Here is a 21,171-nt window from a genome sequence, read left to right as displayed (position 1 = left end):
GTCTGAATAAGAATCAACAGTTATAATCACAGTTACCTGTTATAAACAGATTCTTATTGGCTGAAGTACTTTGTGTTTTTTTTTTTAAAGATCACAGATTGGCGTAGAAAAATCTGACAGATTTTACTGTTGAATAACATCTAAAAAGATATATTCCGAAGTTCTTCTCAAAAATGATCTGAATAGTTTATTTGTACTTGTTTCTGTTGTATTTCTCCCCCTCTGTTGTCCAGATCTCTGCAACCCCCCTTGTCCCCCCTTCTCAGAAAAACACTGCTTTAGACACTGCATGGACTGTGATATAATGTTGACACAAGCTGGCAGCACATGTCATCTATATAAAATGCATGCACACATTGAAGCTCAGGATTTGTTGATTTTAAACAATAAATTGTCCTTATTAAAGTAGTTTTCATTTTCTGCAAATACGTTCATTATATATTGACAGCTCGATTCTAAAAAAGAAAAACACTACTGATGGGGGTTGTCAATAATATTCAAAGGGGAATCCATTCATTTCTGGTGAAAAGATTTTTCACATTTGGAGTTGTAACTTTGTGAACAAGTTGTAACGGTTCTAGAAGAGAAGCAGAAGATAACCCTGCTGATGTCTCTGCCTCTTTCCCTGCAGATTTTGGATTCCCAGGACTTTGAAGAGTTCCCATCCAAGCCTCTGGACTCCCTGCAGCCCCAAGACTCTTCACTGATCAAAAGCAGCCAGGGCCAGCTCGCAACTTCTGAGCTTGATAGCCTGGGGCAGAATCTGGAGCTGGAGCTGGGACTTGGGACCGGCGTGATTCCAGTATCAGATGGGTCAGCTTTAGCGGTAGATGTGGGAAGCGGGGCAGCAGTGGGGTCCAGCTTAGGAGCAGGGCTCGACTTTGGTTCGGGGGTGTGTGGGGGCGCTGGGGTCGGGCCAGCTGTTGAAACAAGTGAAACTGATCTGGATCCAGAGACCCAAAGGAGGCTGTCTCTGCAAGAACCACAGACACCTCTGGACTCACGGACACCTCAGAGACATAGCTCTGACCCGGGGGGGAGCTAAGGAGGAGGGAGGAGAGTGGGATGGAGGGAGGGAAGCAGAGAGAGGACAAAGTCATGTTTTATTCTGTAGCCTCTCCTGTTTTTTTTTCTCCTTTTGTCATCAAGAGATCCGGAAACACCTACTGTACCTACGACCCTTTATGGACCCCTGCTGCTCCAACCTCTCTGCTGAAGCTTCTTCTTCTCTGACTTCTGAACAAAGGACATGAAGCTGGGTGAGGGATCAAGGAAGAGAATGGGCTCTCTCTCTTTCTCTCTGTCTCTCTCTCACTCTCTCTCTCTTCCATAAGCCCTTCCCCTCCTCATGAAACAAACTGGAGCTTTATGAACTCCACAATGTTACAACCTTTAACCAAAACCACAAAGACCACAGAGCAGAGAGAAGCTCTGCTTCTTAATGATCACACTCCAGGTCGACCCATACGGACCTGGTCTGAACCTTTCAGTCGTGCGTGACGATGACAGATCTTCACACACGTGTCAGTGACTGCTGAGCTGTAGAAGAATCCCTTTACTGCTGTATCCAGCTTTGGATGACTGACATGAACAAGGAAAGACAACAAAGGACAGAATCATGACGAAACAAGTAGCCATTTACGTCTTGCACTGAAATTCCTATTGATACAATGATTATTCTATTCTCTATGTCCGCGGCGCTTCCGATAAACTCACTAACTGGTTGGTAAACTGTAGTGTTAGCTGGCCTAACAGGAAACCTGCTGTCCCGTTCTGTTATTGGTTCCTCCTCCCTGATGTCCTGCCCTAAGAGGCGGAGCAAACACCGCCCCCCTCTGTCCCAAGAGCACACTGGATTGGCTGGTTTGCACCTCAGGGGAGGGTACTGGAGGGTTAAAAGCCATGAATCTTCTCGACGAACATATCAGAAACATTGTACAGATTTGCTAACGAGCGAAGAACGTATGGCTTGCCCAGGCAGTGTCACGAAGAGGTAAACTGGCAAACTTACAAGTTTACCGAGGGAACAGTGCACCGCGAAGAACTGATTAAAAATATTGAAAACGAGCAGGAAAAAGCAGCTTTCTAAATCCACGAGCGTTTGATGTGGTGGAGTCAGAAAGGCTCTGGACCTCGCGTGCTTTGATTGCTAAAAATCGCAGCATGTGTCAGAGCAAGATTTGAAAAAGAGACGTGAGTAATTCTAGTTGAGTTGAATTTGCTACCTCAGATTTCATTGGTCCTTACGTTGTTCTCCAGATCAAGCACCCACAATGCTTTTACTTTGTATATACTGTAAGCGTTTGTCATACGTAAATATTCAAGTTTGCCAGTTTACGACGACCAGCCGAATGCGCCATTATTCTATGTAAGGTACAATATGCAAACACTGTCAAGAAGAGTGTGTGCGCTTTGGTGTAATGAAGTCTGTGATAAGTCCAGGTCAAAAGCTCTTTTTTGTTTTCACGTTTGTGCTTGTTAATTTTGTTTGTTTTCATTTTTGCCTTTCAGTCCGCTGAGCATGGCGATAAGTTTTGCTTGCTTCAAAACGCTGAAGAGCTCCACTGGATTCTGAAAACGTTCTGTTCCTTGCTTTAAACTCAATTTTTATTGACGTTTTAACGAGACAAAAAAAAAGAATTAGAGTGTTTGTGTTTTAACTCTAGACAGCACAAAAAAAAACCCTTTTTACATTGTTGACATTTTTAACTTCCCAAGAGGTCAGTCAAGTCACGGCAGAAGAAGAAAGCTATACTTTCATTTTCAAGTCAGAAAATAAGACTTCCCTTTACCAACATTTATACAGAAAGTAAATGTATTTCCCCCCCCGGGCATGAACAATAGACTAATGTAGAAATGTAATGTAGTGGTAAAGGAGATGAGCATGGTGTAGTCGTGCCACTGTTGAGTCGGTGTACCTCAGGGTAGAGAGATTTGTGAAATAAAAAGAGCAGTTGCAATGAAGCCCCCCCACCACCACCACACACACACACACACACACACACACACACACACACACACACACACACACACACACACACACACACACACACACACACAGTGAAACTTTTCTAATATCTTGCTGATGTATTTTTATTGCATTGGGGACAATTTCTGCACAATCTTCCACTTTTATCAGACTTTAATCGTGAGCAGAAGAGAAATTCAAAACCCCTTAACACTGTTGTGCTTGATACTAAACGGAAGAGACAGACTTTTTTTTGAGACGCATCCATCCAGATTGGTACCAGAGGAGGGAGTTAAAGTGCAATAGTCTTTGAAACAGTCCCCACTTGTAGCAGCCTCCGTTCATTCTTAGCACTTTATTTCTTAAACAGTGCAGATGTTTAATAAAGACTCAGGAACGTGTCGTTGATGTTAGAGAGGTTTTTTTTTTGTCTCCTTTATTTCAGAACTCAAAAAAACAAACAACCAATCAAAATGAAGGACGAGGACATTCACAGAGTCACATTGTAAAACTCTGTCCAGATTCCCCTTTAACGCAGACTTATAAAGATTGTATTTTGCTGCTTGCTGGTCTGAGCTACTGTATTTATTTATTGCTGTAGGATTATTACTGTTTGTCCGTGGACTTGACCTGTTATGCGTTATTATTTTGTGTTTGGGTTCATGATCAGATGGAGCAAGTGAAGGCTTTGAGTGCAAACATGTTTCCAATGTCAATGTGCTCTTTCAACCTTTCTTTTATTTATTCATTATTTAAGTGACGACGCACTTGTCGGGTGGTGCACGTTAATGTCACAATCAATAATAACATGAGGCTTACCAATTCCCACAGCCATTATAAACACACACAGTGCATGTGCCGTTTTCCCAGCTCTCTCACTGGTGACATTTTAAACTCACATTTGATTCAGCTTCCTCAGTAAAAAAAAGATGAATGTGTTTGAAGTTTCTGAAAGGTTGTCTTTATGAGCTGTAAATGCAGCTGGACTTTGTGTGATTTTAAAAGTTCAACCAAAGATATTCTACAGTGACTTTTGTCGGCCAGTTATCAGGATGGGTATTAGGGCCAGGCATGGTGGATGAAGAAACTTGTGAAAAGAAAGTGTTTTTTTTTGTGTTTTTGTTTTAATGGTGAGAAAATTCAGGAAACGAAGTTCAACGTCAAGTTCAAGTGACAGACTTGAAAACATTCTGGCGGGTTTTTTTGTGTGACAATTTGAATTTAAGTACTTAAAGTCTTCCTTTTCACTTTTTGTTCTCCTGGAACTTTCGTGTTGTAGTCAAGACCACAATAACCGAGGCCAAGACATACCCGAGAGCAGAGTGCTCTGAGATGGATACCAAGGCGGGGCGAGATCCAGACTATACATTTCGCCAAAAAAAATCATCATCTTCCGGCAGGGGCATGTCACTCACTTAGACCGTAACATCGGGAAGGTTGCGTAACCAGGGAACAAAAAACAGATAAACAACAAATAAAATGAAGTTATTTTTTTCTTTTTGAAACATTTTCCTTCTAATCGCAGTGATGGCATTGGAGTGACTGTCAGTGGAGGTCTAAATAGGTCTTGGTTTTAAAATCCAGACTGCGTCCAGTCTGAGACAGAGATGAGCCTAAGTGGTCTGGAGAGCGGTCTTGGTACTACAACACTACCAGGAACTAATATTTGATTATTTGTTAGGATGCCCGTTAGTACCCGAGAGTTTAGCTTTTCTTCCTCAAACTAATATATACAGTATACGACTAATACTCCCTCTACATTGATGGGCCTCTTAAAGTAGGAGAATTATCATAAAAGTGCGGATGGTTTGCTCACTGTAAAAAAGAAAAAAATCCTGCAACTTTAACATGAATGTTGAGAAAAACATGCTACTGAATCACAGTTTGACACAAGGAGGCTTCGACCTCTCAGTCACTCATTCACTGCTGTAAATGCAGGAGAAGCTAACACTGGCCAAATGTACTGAGTTCATCATACATGCTGAACCCTGTCTGCTTGTTTTAGTATGTGATTAGGTTTGCTTTGCACAGCCATCGACATTAACTCTATTGTAGTTTTCACCAGCAGTCCCTGCCTCTGGTCACGAGGATAATAACTCAACTTTTACTACAAATGTCCCCGAGTTCAAAGAATCTGTTTATGATTTGTTTGTTTTTTTCCAGTGCGAAGGTACTGATTCTCAGAAGTGGGCTCTCCTTGTCATCTCACCTTCTGTAGCGAGAGTGTTGTTAGTGTTCAATAACAGTCACCTAGTGGCCTGAACTGTATCTTTACATTCAGAACTATGACCTCAAAACTAGAATGTGCTCGTTGTCGACTCTTCTTTTTTGACCTTGTATGTGTCGGTAGAAATTAGAGGAATATTCCAAGCTAGAGAATACATTTATGTAATGCATACTGCATATTATTACAGTAGAGGGTGCACTTTGAAAAAACAAAACAAACAAAAAAACTATGTGGGTGGGGAATGGGGGGATCTAAGGAGGTTGGAGTGTTTCCCCCTCTTTTAATATGAACACACTCATACAGACAGACACTTTGCTTGCAGCCAGACTTGCACACACACACACACACACACACACACACACACACACACACACACACACACACACACACACACACAAACACAGACACACACACACACACACACACAGACACACACACAGAGCGACACACACACACAGAGAGACACACACAGACACAAACAAACACACACACACACACACACACACACACACACACACACACACACACACACACACACACACACACACACACCTTCCTTAATGGCTCTTCCATAATGCTGAGCTTTTTTTCAGCTCTGTACAACTTTCTATAAGTTCTGACAGACTTGGGTCCTGTATTTGTAGATATTTTGAGCACTTGTGTAGGGGGGGGTTTTAGGGGGGTTTGGTACCACAACACTGGATCTGCTCTGTCACTCGCCTGTACATACCAACTTCTACTACTTGTAAAGGAATCAAACTCTTTGGCACTCGTATAGCCAGCACTATGCAGAAACTGAAAAATGTCTTTGGCATGCTTTGAAATGCAGAATACTATAGAGGAAAATATATAAAATAAATAAAGTCTGCTCTAATTTCTTATGGAAACAATCACCTAATGGAACAAAAAAAGAGTGTCCATGGTGAAAATGGATATGATGATGATGATGATGATGAGGGTGATTTAATGTGATTTGGATGATGAAGCTCAAGACTTTTAATATTGTGCACCTTTTTACTTGCATGCTGCACTGAGAATCGTCCAGCAATGAGAGGGTTTGATGTGCAAAGCAGCTGATTTACGCTGTGTGCTTGCAAACTGTGTGTAGAGTGAACACTGAATTCTTCCGTCTTACGGGAGAGTCGTTCTTTAACTTCCAGGTCATGGGAGGGAGGGACACTGAATAGCTGCAAACATTGTGATCCTAGATGATACAATATTCTATTGTATATTTGTATCCTTGGTTGCAAACCACTGTAACAGAGTGATGCATGTGAGGCAGTCCTGAGCTCAAGAACTCTCAATTATCAAGGAGTGCTTGATTTATCTTGAAGGTTGTCTTTTCACCTCTGCCTCCAGAGATAAATCAAATGCACCTTCAATCTTAGCCCATCTTTGATTGGCTACACTCTGAAGAAGGACTATTTCCAACACACCAGAGTGGAGTATTTGGACACAAACATACTTTCTTTTCAGCTCTGAAAAGTTAAGTAAAGTCCCAAAATATCTCACTAGTTTTTGTTTGAAAATAGTCCACCTATGTGATCCACGGCGGTCCCGGGAATATTGAGTGAGCCATATATTTCAAACACTGGACTTGCCGAAGGATTGCTTATGAAGGCTTATAATACATTATTCATATCAAATGTTAAAGAAGGTTGGAGGGAAATGGTGAAGCTCCAGGGTCTGATTGTGTGATAGCATTATCAATGGTTGAACTTTATAAAATTTCAAAAAATATTTATTTCAATAAACCTCTTTGAAAGCATAACTGTGATGTCCGTACTTATTACTATGACAGTATGAGGGAATGTCTGCGAGTGTTCATCTGGAAAAACTGTCTTGTGTCAATGAATGTTGCATCTGTTGAGCTGTTTGAAGTGCTAAAAGAAAAGTCTTCTTCGACTTCAAGTTAGGACAAACAAGGTATCAGGCCTCAAAGGAATTTTGAAGAAGAAAAAAAATCTTGTCTTAAATATCCTGCATACATATCTATGTTTTATTCATACCATGACAACAGCAACTAGTATCCAACTTCCTCTCTTAAAACTTTCCACATGGTCAAAGAAACATGCCGAGACGGAAATACTCAACATAATAAAACTCTACAGCTCCTGAGGCTTCCACATAAAGTCATTTTACAGTGCCATGCAAATGGATCAGAAACACTTTAAAGTGTTGACAGATCTGTCAGCAGACAAGTCTCTACCATAGATAATACTGCTCACTTCACCCCCCTTTGATGGAGTATGCAGGTCAACCATTTCATATTTTGAAGTTCTTTAGGTTAGATCTACACTTTGCAAAGAGTATTGTGTGAAGAAGATGAACATGAATTTGAGTTCAGGCTAGTGTGGTCTTTGCATTTATATTACAGGCTCAGGTCGTAATAATAAGGATTCAACGTAGCCTACTGGTCTCAGTTTCAGCCACTGAATATGCCTCAAACCTGCATTCTTTGTTATTGCCAGCGTGGGGCGACTCCACAGGATGCAAAAAGAAGACAGAAAATGTCTGAAAATCTGTAAGATAATGAGCCCACTTCTCTCTTGATTTATTATGTATCAACACAGGAACATTTTCAGCATGATGGTCAATTTGTAAAGTTGCTACCACATCAGACAACATCAGATATACCAAACTTGAGGCACTGGAACTAAAAAACTGTACAACTCTATACACTTCTATATGCAGTGATGTATTGCCTGGTATACCCACCAAATCCCATCCAATACACACCACTGATTCATTTACAATAATCAGTGATATAATATGCTGCAAATGGTCCTAAACTGGCGATGGACAGACCCCACTTACTCTGTCTCTAATTGGCTGGCATGCACTGACTGAATATGCATGAAGAGTCTTGCATGTACCCTGTCTCTAGACTGTATATATTCTGCTGAACAGGCCACTTTAAAAAAGCCTTTGGGGTAAAAAGATAATTAGATTAATTCATCAGGCACTACTACAACACTATCTGTCTGGTAGAACAACAACATGAGCTTAACATCTGTACTTTTAAACAAGTTATTGAACTAATACTCGTCTATGATGCTGATGAGCTCCTTGGCCCATGTGGCTGATTATCCTGACAAGGCTGCAGGGTTCATATGAAAACTTAGAATATCCACTGACCTCCAACAATAAGGACTTATTGCGGTCCAAGACCATGTCTAAATTGGGAGAAAAAAGCTTACAGGAAATATGTGTATAAGGAATTCTGCATTGTGTGTTTCCTTTATGGTCTCTCTCCCACGAGGAATGAACTTCTCAAACAAGGTTGATTTGATATGAACGGTAACAAATGGAGATTTAGATCGAAAGACTGATAAGGAAAAAAAAAAAACTCTGGGCAAAAGAGGCTGATGTTTGCCATTTATTTCACTAGATGTCACTCTATTCCTTCATGTGTAAGGTTGAACCATTTTGAAGTATCTCAGGTTCGTCTCATGGCTTAAATTGGATCAAGTGAACAATTGAGACTCAGTACATTATTTAATATATAACATTGAAAGGATTTCAGATGTCTCGCCTTCCAAAATTACTTGAATTAATTTTATTTTGAAGTGAATGCAACATGGAAGCAGATTAATGGCTTTAAAAAGTAATGATCCAACGAGTGCTTCATCATTTCAAAACTGACAGGTTAAACTAAAGTGTCATTTCTGGCTTTTGGGCGAGCATGCATTTTCTATAATGACTAACTCCTGTCATCCCGGTGACATTCTAGTCATCTGGGCGGTTTGAGGGCGTATTCCCGGGCCTTGTCCGGCTGCAGAGTCCGCTCCTACCGGCGATTGGACCGGACCCGTCCCGTAAAAGGAGTCAAAAGTTCTCCATTGTATGTACAAGGTGTCTGTCAAAAGTACTCTTGTGACGACGAAGGACCTGCCCAGGATTTCTAACATACAATTGGATAATACCAATGTCCCTTAGAGTGTAGCCGAGATTTCATTGGATAGCGTGGGTGCCTGTCCGTGTAACTGTACTCTGATTGGAGGACAGTTTGTCCAGGGTGGAGCACGTTAGTCTGAGGCCAGAAGAGTTCACACTCGGGTGGGCGGATCATAGCGGTGACAGCGACGCTCGGAGACTCCAGACAAACTGTCAAAAAAACAGACAACTAAAGGTGAGTGAAGTCAAAATACTAATGTGGAGCTTTTCAGGTGCGCGCACGGTGCCACGCGCTGTTTGCACAGGACCCCGAGTTAGCGCGCGACAGGCGTGGTCTTTACAGCAGTGAAATGACGGTGATTTTTGGATGAGTGATCTCACAGCACGCATCACAGCGACGGTGTACTGCTGTAGGATAATGCTGCCTTCAGGTGCTCCTCGGAAAACTCTCACTTTCTCAGAGCTTCTCGCTGAGTGCGCAGTCGTAATTGTCCCACCACCTCTGAAACGATTCAGCTCCAGCCAGGAGTTTGCAACTTTTGCTGGATTTCACTTTGGTTACACATGTTTTGAACGTTGACTTTCTCCCTCTGGTTTGCCATGCTATTGCTGAGTTCACGTGCAGCTGTGTATGTGTGTGTGTGTGTGTGTGTAGGTTCAGATATAGCCAGCAGTCTTTGAGGCAGCATGGAGCACGGTGAAGTTGCACAGTCACAGTACACGGAGGAGTAAAGTTATGCAAGCGGAGTCTGTCTGTTTTGGATGCGTCTGATCACAATTAGCAGGAGTCAGTGAGTGACCTGCAGAGCTGTTTGTGTCACACACTGAAGCAGAGCTCTATGCATGCACAGTAGTCAGTGGGCCATACTGTGCATGCATAGTTCCTATTCTCTTCAGCCGTCCTAATACTTGAACTGCTTTGGTCTGTCGTTGAGTGTATTTGTCAGTGCAGCCTGATGAGACACACTGTGGATTTAGCTCTTATCGCTGCTCATCACATGCAGCTTGATAAACAGGCGATTCCCTCATGATGAGTGCCCACCTTTATAAATCAGGTTTCAAAGTAGCTTTTTTAGAGGATAGTATTAATCCAAAGAAAAAAGTTGTAGCCTACTAAACTTATGTTATCTAGTTGCAATAACATAATCATAGAGGATTTCTTTCCAAAGTTCATTGATACAACACTGAGATGCTTTAACTGAAGAGAAAGCTTGTTGGTTTAAAGTTTGTATTTTGTTTTCATCATCTCTGAAAAACAAACGACGTCCCTCTTGAAGGCATGCTCTAAAAAAAAACGTTCATCTTGGCAAATTATTAGGGCTTGTCTGATATGTGGTTTTTGGGAATGATATTCATATCAATATTAGAGAGACAAAACAAATTCGATACCAATATGTTTGATCTCCACAGATAGATGTAAAGTAGATATACACATTTATTTTGTTGATCACTGAAAAAAATCTATTCAGTGAAGACCTGATGGTTCCAAAAGTGGAAAGTAACTGTGCATGACACTTTGGAGCGTGAGGAGGATTTTTAAAATCCATAAAATAGCTGGTGATGGCTCGAAAAATCCCTACCAGTGTAATACAAGGATTTTCAAATGGATGCTATTTGACTGGTGAAAAGTCTGGGAATATCGGTTCGTATCTGTTTAAATGATCCAATACCAATAATCAGTGTATAAGCTTTGAGCGGCCGATATTATCGGCTGGCCAATTAATCAGTCAGGATCTACAAATGGTCACGATATGATGTAACTTATAAACGATAGTTTTGATATACCACCAAGGCCCGTCTGTGTCCCAAATCTCATATGAAAAATACTCCCAGATAACTTTTATTTTCTCTCAGTTTTAAATTTGATTTCATATTGACTTTAAATGTTTTTCTTGCCACATTACGCAACATTATTTTGCCTCAGAAATCGATGATACAAAGGGGAATCACAGCGGAGAGGATTGTCCCTCTCCCTCATTCCTTCCCTCCCCGTCTCCCTCCTTCTATCCAGATTATTCTCCAATCCTCCCCAGGCAGATTACCGCGTGGGGAAATAAGAGGTGGGATGGATCTAAGGCCGTGAATTCATTATGGACCTGATCCAATCGCATCCCGAAAATGTCCCTTGTTGCTTCTGCCGTAAGCCTGACAAAGTGATCAGGTATTAGGCCGGAGTGCTTGACCGTTGTCGAGCATGTCACGGGAAACGCTCTCAGTCATAAAGCAGCTCTCCTTGGAGTGTCTGGAGAGCTGCAGATTTCTGCGAACAGTTGGCAAATACAGAGATGAAAGAATGAAAAAATACATGCTTTGTTTCCGTTTAGGAATCCAACCCCACCTGGAATTTGGGTTTGCCCTCAGCTGGGTCTCTTCCAGTGACCAAAACACTCTTTAGCAGGAGAGAAAACACGCACATCCATGTATGTCTCCAGAAACGAGGCTACCAATGAAGGAAAAATCTCTCCTAAAGAGTCTGATTGGGATTATTGCTACATGTCATTGAATTTCAAAATTAAAATAACAAGCCTATCAGAAACGGTTTCTGTTTTTGCGAGTGCATGCACACAGCAAACCTGTCATCTGCAATGCATTGCAAAAGGCTTGGTTTCTTTAAGTGTGTCAGGGAAAACAGTGAACACACTGATTTTTTTTCAATTAATTTTCAGCTAATATAGCAAGGTCCCTGCCCAGACTGATCCTCTGTAACATGGATGGTTTCTTTAGGCCTGTTTAATTGGCTTTATCCTGGCTCGCCTCTGCTAGCTGGCTAACTTACTTACCTGTGAAGAAAGGTTGTGAGAGGCCTCGGTCACGTTGCATCAAACCTTTTTACGACTGCCGTGCTTCAACCTGTGCTGTGCTTAGATGGTAGGGCTTGGGTTTTTTTTAGCTTCATGTCCTATTGTGCACAGCGAGAAGGCAGACTCAGAGGGCAGAACAAACACCTAGTGTCACCCACCTGGGGGAGGGGTTACTGCCCTTTGTGATGTCACGAAGGGGACATCTATAAACAGCACACATTTTGGTTTGTAGACAGACTAGGGACATATATTATTGTTGGAACACCATAAGAATGTCCTTCCACAAATCAGATCCCTTCTAGACCAATGGACTTTCACGTCAAGGAGGTACAAGACCCTTAATATATATTTAGTGTGTCGTTCATGTTGTTACAGTAGGAGGTAGAAGAAGACATAATCTGAAGCTTGGAATGATCGGATGGCCTTGAAAAGCATTTACTGCAACCATTTTACAGCAGTGACACATTGTGACTGCTGCCACTTGGAAAAGAATATTTCCAATGTCAAAAAATATCTAAAAACAGAGGAACATCTGTATTTCCGACTATTTTATGAAGTCATCAGCCAGTTGACCTATCACGTTCTGCTGCATTACATCTGTAGGCTACTCACCCTTTCATAGTGTATCCTAAGCAGGCCTATTATCAAAACTGTTGGCCAGTATATTAAACTTGAGTTTTTATTGTTTTGATTATAGGGTCAATAAAAACCTCAGTGCTCTGCTCTGCAAAGGTGATCTCAGACTTAACCATAGCCTTCACTAAATGTAGTCACCAACACTAAGCAAACAAAAGTGAACTCAAATGGATTCTCACATTCAGATTCATGGCATTCAGTGAAGCTGAATACGTGTTTTTGCAAACAAATGACCCCCCTTCAGGTCAAATTGGATAAATGATCAATTAAGCACGTTGGCCGATATCTAATGTCAGGGATTAAGCTTGAAAAGAAGGCTTTGTTTAAGGCCTGTAATTGCAGATTTGCCGGGCTAGGTGTTCATTTTGTTGCCCATGAAACCAAAAGTGAATGAAAATAAAATGCAGCCTTCAAACAGCTTACAGACTTGTTTAGTCGTAGAGTCTGCTTCAGTTGGTCGTCACATAAAAACGTTTGTCTTTGACCGTGCCGTGTTTTAATGAATGACATTTAAATGTGTGTGTGTCGCTGCCAGCTAAACATCTGTAAAGAATTGCTGCAGAAGGGTCAGGTCAGTTCCTGGGTGTTCTGGACCATATCTGATGTGATCAGCATAAAATCCAACTCCAGTCAATGTAGTCATGACACTCCTCCCTAAGTGAAAGGTCTGAAATGAGAAATGTTTTTGGTCACATGACATGTATAGTATTTGTACGATATGAAGAAAACTCCATTTGCAAATATTTGGAGAGATATTTTGCATCCAATTTTCTACTTCTGCTTTTGTGATAAACAATGAGGACAATGAACCAAAAGTGTTTCAGAAAAGCTCTGCTGTTTTTGACTGTCACACATTTTAGCTTGAACAGAAAAGTATTTCTCTTAATATCTCTGGAATTGTTATTAGCCATTCCACAGTTTCTAAAATATGTTGATTCATTGTTCAACCCTAATTTTTAGTAAAAGTACAGTGAAGAATTACATAGTCTGGATGATCACAATTTAACTTCACTCCTGCAGTACTTTTGGACTTCAAAGATGATCGAACAGACCCAAATTTTAAATCCTGCCAAAAATGGAATTTCTGACTTTGAGAAGACGTATTTCAGCTCCAGCTCTCGGCATGTCCTTAGATTGTCTAAAGTTAGGAAAATGGATTTCCAGCATGGCGGCTGTTGCCGCTGAACCTCCAAAGCCCCCTGCAGGAACAGATGAGTAAAGTCACTTAGACTTCATCCATAATATACAGTCTATAATCTTAACCACATCACTTTAAAGCACACACTGATGGTTTGATTTTGTCCATGTTGTTCAGATATTGGCCTCTGGCCTGATGTAAGATTGGATTGGCTCCTTCTCCCAGTGACCCTGATTGAGATTAGCAGTTTAGTTAATGGATGGATGGATTCAGATTCAGACTCAGTCAAAATTTGAATGGGTTATTCTTTGGTCCATACTGCACATTTTCACCAAGTTAAAATAAACCAGTAGTTTTGAAGAATTCCTTCCAATAAAAACACAAACTAGTGACACCATGTTTGTGCCGTTCATCATTTTTCAATAGAAAATTGAAATTAAATTAATGGAGCTTTTAATTGAGTTTTTTTTCTGTTTGTGGCTTTTTTTTGCCACAAACAGAATTGTGGCAAAATTGGAAAACTGTCGTTAGGTTGACATTGTTAGGTCTTTTTGTCCTTGTGTGCAGTGTTTGGACAGGAAAGTTGACAATAGACTGTAAATGATGGGAGTAGAGAGTTGTGTGCAGCAAGGGGCTAAGATCGGATTCGAACCCACAGCAGCTGAGACGAGTACTATAGTGTTGTGTATGCGACCCCTAACTTTACCATTCTTGGTTACATCTCTTTGAAGAGATTTGACAGTGAAGGACACAGGAAGGACTTGACGTTTCCCAAGGTCCCTCATTTCTTTTAACACGTTAACAATGATAGGAAAACTTGTGACCTTTGTCCTCCTTTCTTCTACAAATGTCAATTTTTATTTAGTTGACTGATTCTGAACATTGAAAAGATGCAACAGGTAATTGACATTTCCATCAATATATGAAGGGATGGAAAAACATTTTACCTTTCAGGAAGTATTTGATGTTTCAGAGGAACTGCTGTGTGTTTCTTTTATTCCTCATGTAGAAAGAACATCTGTCAAACTGACAATGTGTTGAATTAAAAACTTAAAAATGAAAAGGTTGACGGGACAGTCATTGGTCACCAATACGCAGTGCCTGTTGAAGCTATACATGTGTGTCGCTGTCAGAGCTATAAGATAATTCTTCATGATTGTAAATGTTAGAATCCAGAGAGGAGAGAGTTCAGATGGAGGAGGAGACATTGGAAGGAAGGGGTGAGTCAGGAAACAATGTGCATAGTAGGAGGGGAAGGAAAGGAGGAAGTATTGAGGTGATCAGACAGGTTCCTAGAGTTACTCAGTAGGAAGTAGGAATCCTGAACTCCTCCCAACCTGTGGAATGTCAATTAACTCTGAGCTATTTACTCTCCACCGAAAAACAAACTGATGGATAATCTACTGTGCTAACCTTCTTTTCTCCTAATGTCTATAGAGCCATAACTCATGATAATTTAAGTGAGCAAATATCCTTTGAAACTTGACTACCAGGTAGTCAAGTTACTCCAGGTCAAGGAGTAGTCAGGGTTAAATCTGGGGTGCAGGAAAGCTGATCCCGACATCCTAGCAGAAGCAGGATCCTCTCTTCAAGGTGCTTCAAGCCGGAGTCTGTCTAGGAACCAGGAAGCAGAGGAAATCCATCATCCAGTTGCTCCTGAACTGGTTAGCCGTACAGTGAATTATATGTCGACCATCAGCTGCTGTCTCTTTGTTTCACTGTATCATGGGTGGAGGTCAGGGAGACCTGGAGTCAGCTGTTTAGATGGTTATGTTAACGTTGAAGACCAGGCAGCTTAGTTTAATGTTGTTGAAATGAAAACAGGCAATAAAATGATCACAATATGAAATCATGATCAATGATGGGGCTGATAAACTGTAGTTTCTTTATACAGGTGTGAATCAAAGTCAGTATAAGGTTTATGATTGCGTGTCAAAGTACACTCTAATTTAGTCAGGCTGAGAGCCTTTGGGTGTCTCACTTTTCAATTCCATTTACATTTCTATTCTAAGGGTCATGATTTGATTTCAGAATCTTTTTTCTAACCAGAATGATTCATGATTCAAAATCTATTTTTGAATGAGTACTTACTTCAGGATTGACTCCAGTCATCTTCAGTCAAAGCACGAGCCTTAGCACTTTGCAAGGAGCGACTGACTGACTGGCAGAAAAGAAAACGATTTTAGGAAGTCATGAATTCTTTAAAATCTCAGAAGATAAGAATCTTGATTTTTACACAAATCATTTTTTCCCCCACTTCCACCGTTTAGTACTTCTGCACTTTGTTTGGGTCGGTAAAACAAGATCGATCTCTCTCTCTTGAAACATAGAAAACAATTGAGAGTAGCTCCTCCACAGAATAGGAAGATTGTGACGGCAAAGGTCCTACAACATCTGTTTTTGATGTTGTTGGACATTTAGACATAAACCAACATCTCTTCCTCATGTACAGTTAGTGAACACACTGCAGCAGGTGGAGCTCTGCAAATAACGGTCCAGTTGTGATTGTAACTATGTCAATGCCAAACATATATCACCTGTGTTTTCTTTGAACATGTTTTTCATTGTGTTTCTTGCATAAAGCATCAATGGATTTACAGGTTTGGTGACACTACATGATGTTGACTCCGCCTCCTTCTCTGAATGAAGCCATAACTGCTTGATTTTATAGGACAGGTCGACTGCAGTCTAATTAGTGAGCTGTTGTGTAGGAGACAACTTTTAGCGACTAAGAGCATTTACTATCTGAAGTGATCAATAGTCCAACAGTGTTAAATAGCCTTGGCGCTTTCGGTCATGTTTACTGTGAAATCAATGTGGCTGTGAAAACAGTGATTCATTGATGACTGTATTGTAGAGCCGTTCATTCAATTTAACAGCTTGGCGAGTGTTCAGCTGTTTTGAACCAACTCCAATAGTCACCTTCTGTTTTGTCCCCGACAACTGTCCGACGTGTGTCATTATTAACGATATGTTTTGTGAATGTTCGGCCAAATCTGTTGGCGGGAGAGCAAATGGTCAGAAGAAGAAAAGTCAGGCCGTGGCCCGTTCAGAGCCGTCCAAACAGCAAATGGTCTTTAGTCAGGTGACTTGTTGCAGCATGAGCCGGTTGCAGAGCCTTGTGAGGAATCACTTTTAAAGGAAGTAACAGCCGAATAAATCTATTGTTATTGTTGCTAAGCCTCCCAACCCTCTGAGTCAAGAGGAAACTCGAATCCCTTCCAATAAAGTGACAAAAAGATTCTCTGATTCGTCTCTCTGGCATCACTGAAATATTCATCACTAAGTATTGATTCTATATAAAATCAATACAGCCACCATTAGCCTACATGTTGTGTACTAATGCAGAGCTTGGATTGGCTAAATGGACACAAAGGCAATCAAAAGCATCCTCTACTGATTGCTTCTCTAAATAATAGATTTATTTAGTCAACCTCAATCAAAAATAACTAATAGTTAGCTTAACGGGTAGCTTGGTGTCAGTTAGCATACCCGTTGGCAGTACGGTTGGGTATTTCCCACAATATGAAACAAATCAAAATATATCAATTTTGTTTAACCATGTCCTAAAATTCACGACAACGGCTGTTCTTCTTAGTTGGAAACAACAGCATAGTCTTTAGGATCCCACATTTAACACTTAGCTTCACGTCTTTAGAGATTTTAGAAATAAATTCCAATATTCTGTTGATAATCTCACATTCTCGCTTGCAGCTCTTACTGTTTTTTATTGCATTGGTCGCTATTTCCACTTCAATTAGAAAGAATGTCTTTTCTTTTACATCTGCATAAAACTTTTTGTATTGAACTGATGAGTGAGGATTAAGTAGCTGTGACTTGCACACATTGGACAGCTGCTTGGAGCCTTCGTTATAAACGCTGCACAGATACAAGTCCTTACAAATAAAGAATCAAAGGGATTTTGTGATCCTGAAACCCTTTTAGAAGTTGAGGAAACTTTTGACCTGAAAACTTGATTCAGTTCTGGTTGGTACGGGAAACACCGGCCCTGTTTTAGTAAGCCTGTCTGTTGTTGCTCTCCTCTTGTCATGTGTTGACGAAGGTTGTGTTGCTGCAGTATTTTACTTTTTTGCATAGCTTGAATATTGCATTACTCATGTCCAACTCCTGACTTCATGATTTTTGCCAAAGTCCAAACAATCTTTGCTTAAGTAATGTTGTTTGGCTTCTACTGCAGCCTATTGGTTTTCTGTGAACTGCCCCATATAGGCGATGTGCATTGATAACTACAAACCCAGCGCCTGCGACCATATTGATTCTTTAAGGATTCTAAAGGACTACATGGGAATAGAATGCTATATCAGCTTTTAAAGCACAGCCCTATTGACAGTAATACACTATTTTTCTTGTTTCATTAGTGAGCAGCTCTTCTTTTTGCTCATGCAGTGTATTATGTGGCAGAGGGGACTTACTAAAAGTGGATGATACAACACAGCTGATTGGCTACAATAGCTTCCTCAATTTTAAGTCTCTCCATCGTTAGTGTTCAGCAAAGTTGGTCCCATTTCCTTCTCATTCAAAGAAAATCCACAGATTATGTCGATTCCATTTAAATTGATTAAAGAAAAATGTTTTTGCTGTGACATGTAGCTGACCAGGACTTAAGAGTAACATAGGGCCTTCTAGAAGGAGTCCAAACCCTCAACCTTTTTCAGACTGCTTTTCTACAAAGCCACATAACTGAGCTCAGCTGTCTGTTACGTCTCTGTACATCCATATTGATACGGCAATGGTGTAATGTTTAGCACAGCAGGTATATTGGGCAGGGAATGTTTGGGTGTCTCAGGATTTGATTTTGATTCTTGGGGACACGATTGGATTCAGACTCTATGTTCGATTCAAATCGATTGTGGATTCATGGATCGATGGATTTAAAGTCTGTTTTTGAATTGGTATACTTCAGGACCTACTTGAGTCATCTGTGAGATTGGCTGAATGTTTTGCTGCTCCATTTAGCATTCTACTGCGTTAAAGAGCTAGCCTGAGCACTAAAGAGGGAGGAACTGATTAGACAGAAAATCGCGTTTTGAAAATTATTAAACTATTGAAAACCTCAGAAGATTTTTTACATTATTTCCCACCTCTAACAGCAGGTGCTCCACATACACACTCACAGTCAGATATGCACACACACAGTGCTGCTCTCCCCAGCTGGCTCAGCTGATAATGTCTCACCTCTGTAACAACTCTGTTACTACCTCTGAAGATGGTATTATGTCTCTACAACTTTCGGACTGAACGTGAAATGTCAGAGGTGCGTAGATATCAAGCCTTGAAACAACAGTCTAAATTTATTATATTGGCTAATTTGACAGGGACAGTGTTCTGCCACTTAGCTGAACCAGAGTTAACCATGATCTGAAGCCTGAATTCACATGAAACCATTCCTCAGTGTTTTATGTATTAACATGTTTAAAGTGTCAGGTTGAGTGATGAACGCTCTGTTAAATCAACAGTCAGCACCGCTCCACAGTTCCAAGAAGCCATGTTGACTAATCCCTAAATGATTTTAGGAAATCCACTGTTTCACCAAGCGCAGACTTCACATCACGAAAGAGAGTCACAAACTTAAAATACTCTTAATTGTAGTTTGGATTAATAATACATTGCAAAAAAAAAAAAAAAAAAGGGGGAGTGTGGGGTACTTTATGAACAGATTTTTGGGGCTTTAATGATTTGTTGGTATGGAACTTCTTTTGTAACCCAGCAGGCTCCATGCAAGCATTTCATATCACTGTATCTCCGAGGCTGCCAAACTCTCCCAGATGAGCCCGTGTCTGCGTTGGTCAGTGCACATGTACGTAGATGTGCAGTGTGTGTGTGTGTGTGTGTGTGTGTGAGTGTGTGTGTGTGTGGGGTGGGGCTGGAGGGGTGGAGTCACAGATTGCGTGACAACGGCGGATTGAATGAATGAAATGATGGAGGGATAGAGAGTGGAGAGGAAGAATGGGATGGTACAGAGTGAACCGCTCGCTTTAATCCCCCCCTCCCTCTCTCTCTACGGTAGCAGCTGGACCAGTGTGTCAGCAGCCAGGCTTTACCGCTGCCAATCAGCCAGCCGGGGAATTAAGAGGTAGATGGATGGATGTGGGGAAGAGGTGTGTTACAGGCAAGGAAGAGCAGCACTTCTGGGAAAAAACTCTGAGATGTCAGAGAGTATTAGAGAATACGATGAACTGAATATTTCACAGAAGTTGTTCCAGGAGGGTTAGAACCTGTTAAGATGGAAATATACTCTGTTTTGATGTGCTATGATCCCTACATTCAACATGCAAGAGGCCTTCAAACATGTATCAGTGGTTCTGTATGTGGTGATAACAAGAACAATGGAAACATGCGTTCAAAGAAAGGTGCCGTAACAGGGAAGTAGTTTGAAGGCTACAACTGAGACAACAGTGAAAGTAAAAATCCTGCAGCCTCAGAGGTACAAACTGGGCAACATTATCAAATTAAATAGAACGTCTCTGCACCACTCGTTTTTTCTTACTGCATGACGATTACATGAACAGCAGAAGGTTCTTTTTTGATTCTCAGTACCAGAGCCTTGGGTGAGTTTGAGGTTCAGGAGCGAGCAGGTCAGCGTGTGTGTGTTCCACCAGCCAGAAAACGTATGTACATCTGAAACACATGCTGTTTTCTTTTTTCTGATTTAAAAAAAAAAATAATAATAATAATAAAGATAATGTAATTTAAAGCAAGAGCTCAAAACGTTTTGTGTCAGTCGTAAAACATGGTTTTGTGTATTATGGTTCTAAAGCAGAAATTAAAGGCCTATATTCTTTACTTTTGTATTTGTACTTTATTCTGGTTTATAGAGCAATAGCTTACTGGTGCAGTTCGCTTCACAGCCAGCGAAATAAACTAAAATCAAACCGTTTTGAAACTTTTGCTCATTTGTTTTTGATCATGAAAAAGAAAATTCTTTTATTTCGATATCGTTTTAATGTGTTTCAGAACCATAAATCCATTGACAAAAGAGACGAGGACCAACTTTGCTTCTCTTTACTTTACTCAAGTAGGGATGGATAATATTTATTCATTCATGCCATCAAGGAGAAGTGTCATGGCTCAGTTCCCTGGAGTCCTCTCAAACATTCCCCTCACACTGTTCCAGGCAACGCAGCAACCTGTAGACGATCTGCTCACCTCCTGAAAACGGACAGAAACCCAAACGGCCTTTTACAACTTTCAGGAATGTGAGCAATTTTAAGTCCATGAGTCACAGGGCCGCCAAGAATTCAGTCTGTTTTTACCCAATGGAATCTGTTCTAGTAGACACACACACATACACACACACACACACACACACACACACAACACACATAAACCCAACACACACACACCCAACACACACACACACCCAACACACACACACACCCAGCACACACCCACACACACCCAACACACTTACACACACACACACACACCCAGCACACACCCACACACACCCAACACACTCACACACCCACACACACCCACACAC

General features: G+C 40.9%; 2 protein-coding genes across 12 annotated transcripts in view; both read left to right on the top strand.

The window, feature by feature from the left end:
* kcnh2b (potassium voltage-gated channel, subfamily H (eag-related), member 2b) overlaps nucleotides 1-3,842 on the top strand; it is a 266,411-nt gene extending 262,569 nt beyond the window's left edge. For both annotated transcript variants that reach the window (XM_079361028.1, XM_079361027.1), the window contains one exon: nucleotides 632-3,842. In XM_079361028.1, the coding sequence (XP_079217154.1) occupies nucleotides 632-1,045 (414 nt within the window). In that variant the 3' untranslated portion in view covers nucleotides 1,046-3,842. The remainder of the gene's footprint in view (nucleotides 1-631) is intronic.
* A 5,365-nt stretch (nucleotides 3,843-9,207) lies between these two features.
* The window catches only part of LOC306834810 (uncharacterized protein), a 106,418-nt gene continuing 94,454 nt past the window's right edge, over nucleotides 9,208-21,171 (top strand). For 5 of the 10 annotated variants that reach the window (XM_079361019.1, XM_079361021.1, XM_079361025.1 and 2 more), the window contains exon 1: nucleotides 9,209-9,327. The gene's annotated coding sequence lies outside the window, so the exon portion shown is untranslated. Of the gene's footprint in view, nucleotides 9,328-21,171 lie in introns of all 10 variants that reach the window. The other 5 variants (XM_079361022.1, XM_079361026.1, XM_079361023.1 and 2 more) reach the window with 3 other exon arrangements.

The sequence above is a fragment of the Symphodus melops genome (assembly GCF_947650265.1).
Source record: "Symphodus melops genome assembly, chromosome: 14".
In the NCBI taxonomy this organism is placed as follows: Eukaryota; Metazoa; Chordata; class Actinopteri; order Labriformes; family Labridae; genus Symphodus; species Symphodus melops.
The sequence above is the reverse complement of the archived record's forward strand: the minus strand, read 5'-3'. Positions and strand labels throughout refer to the sequence as shown.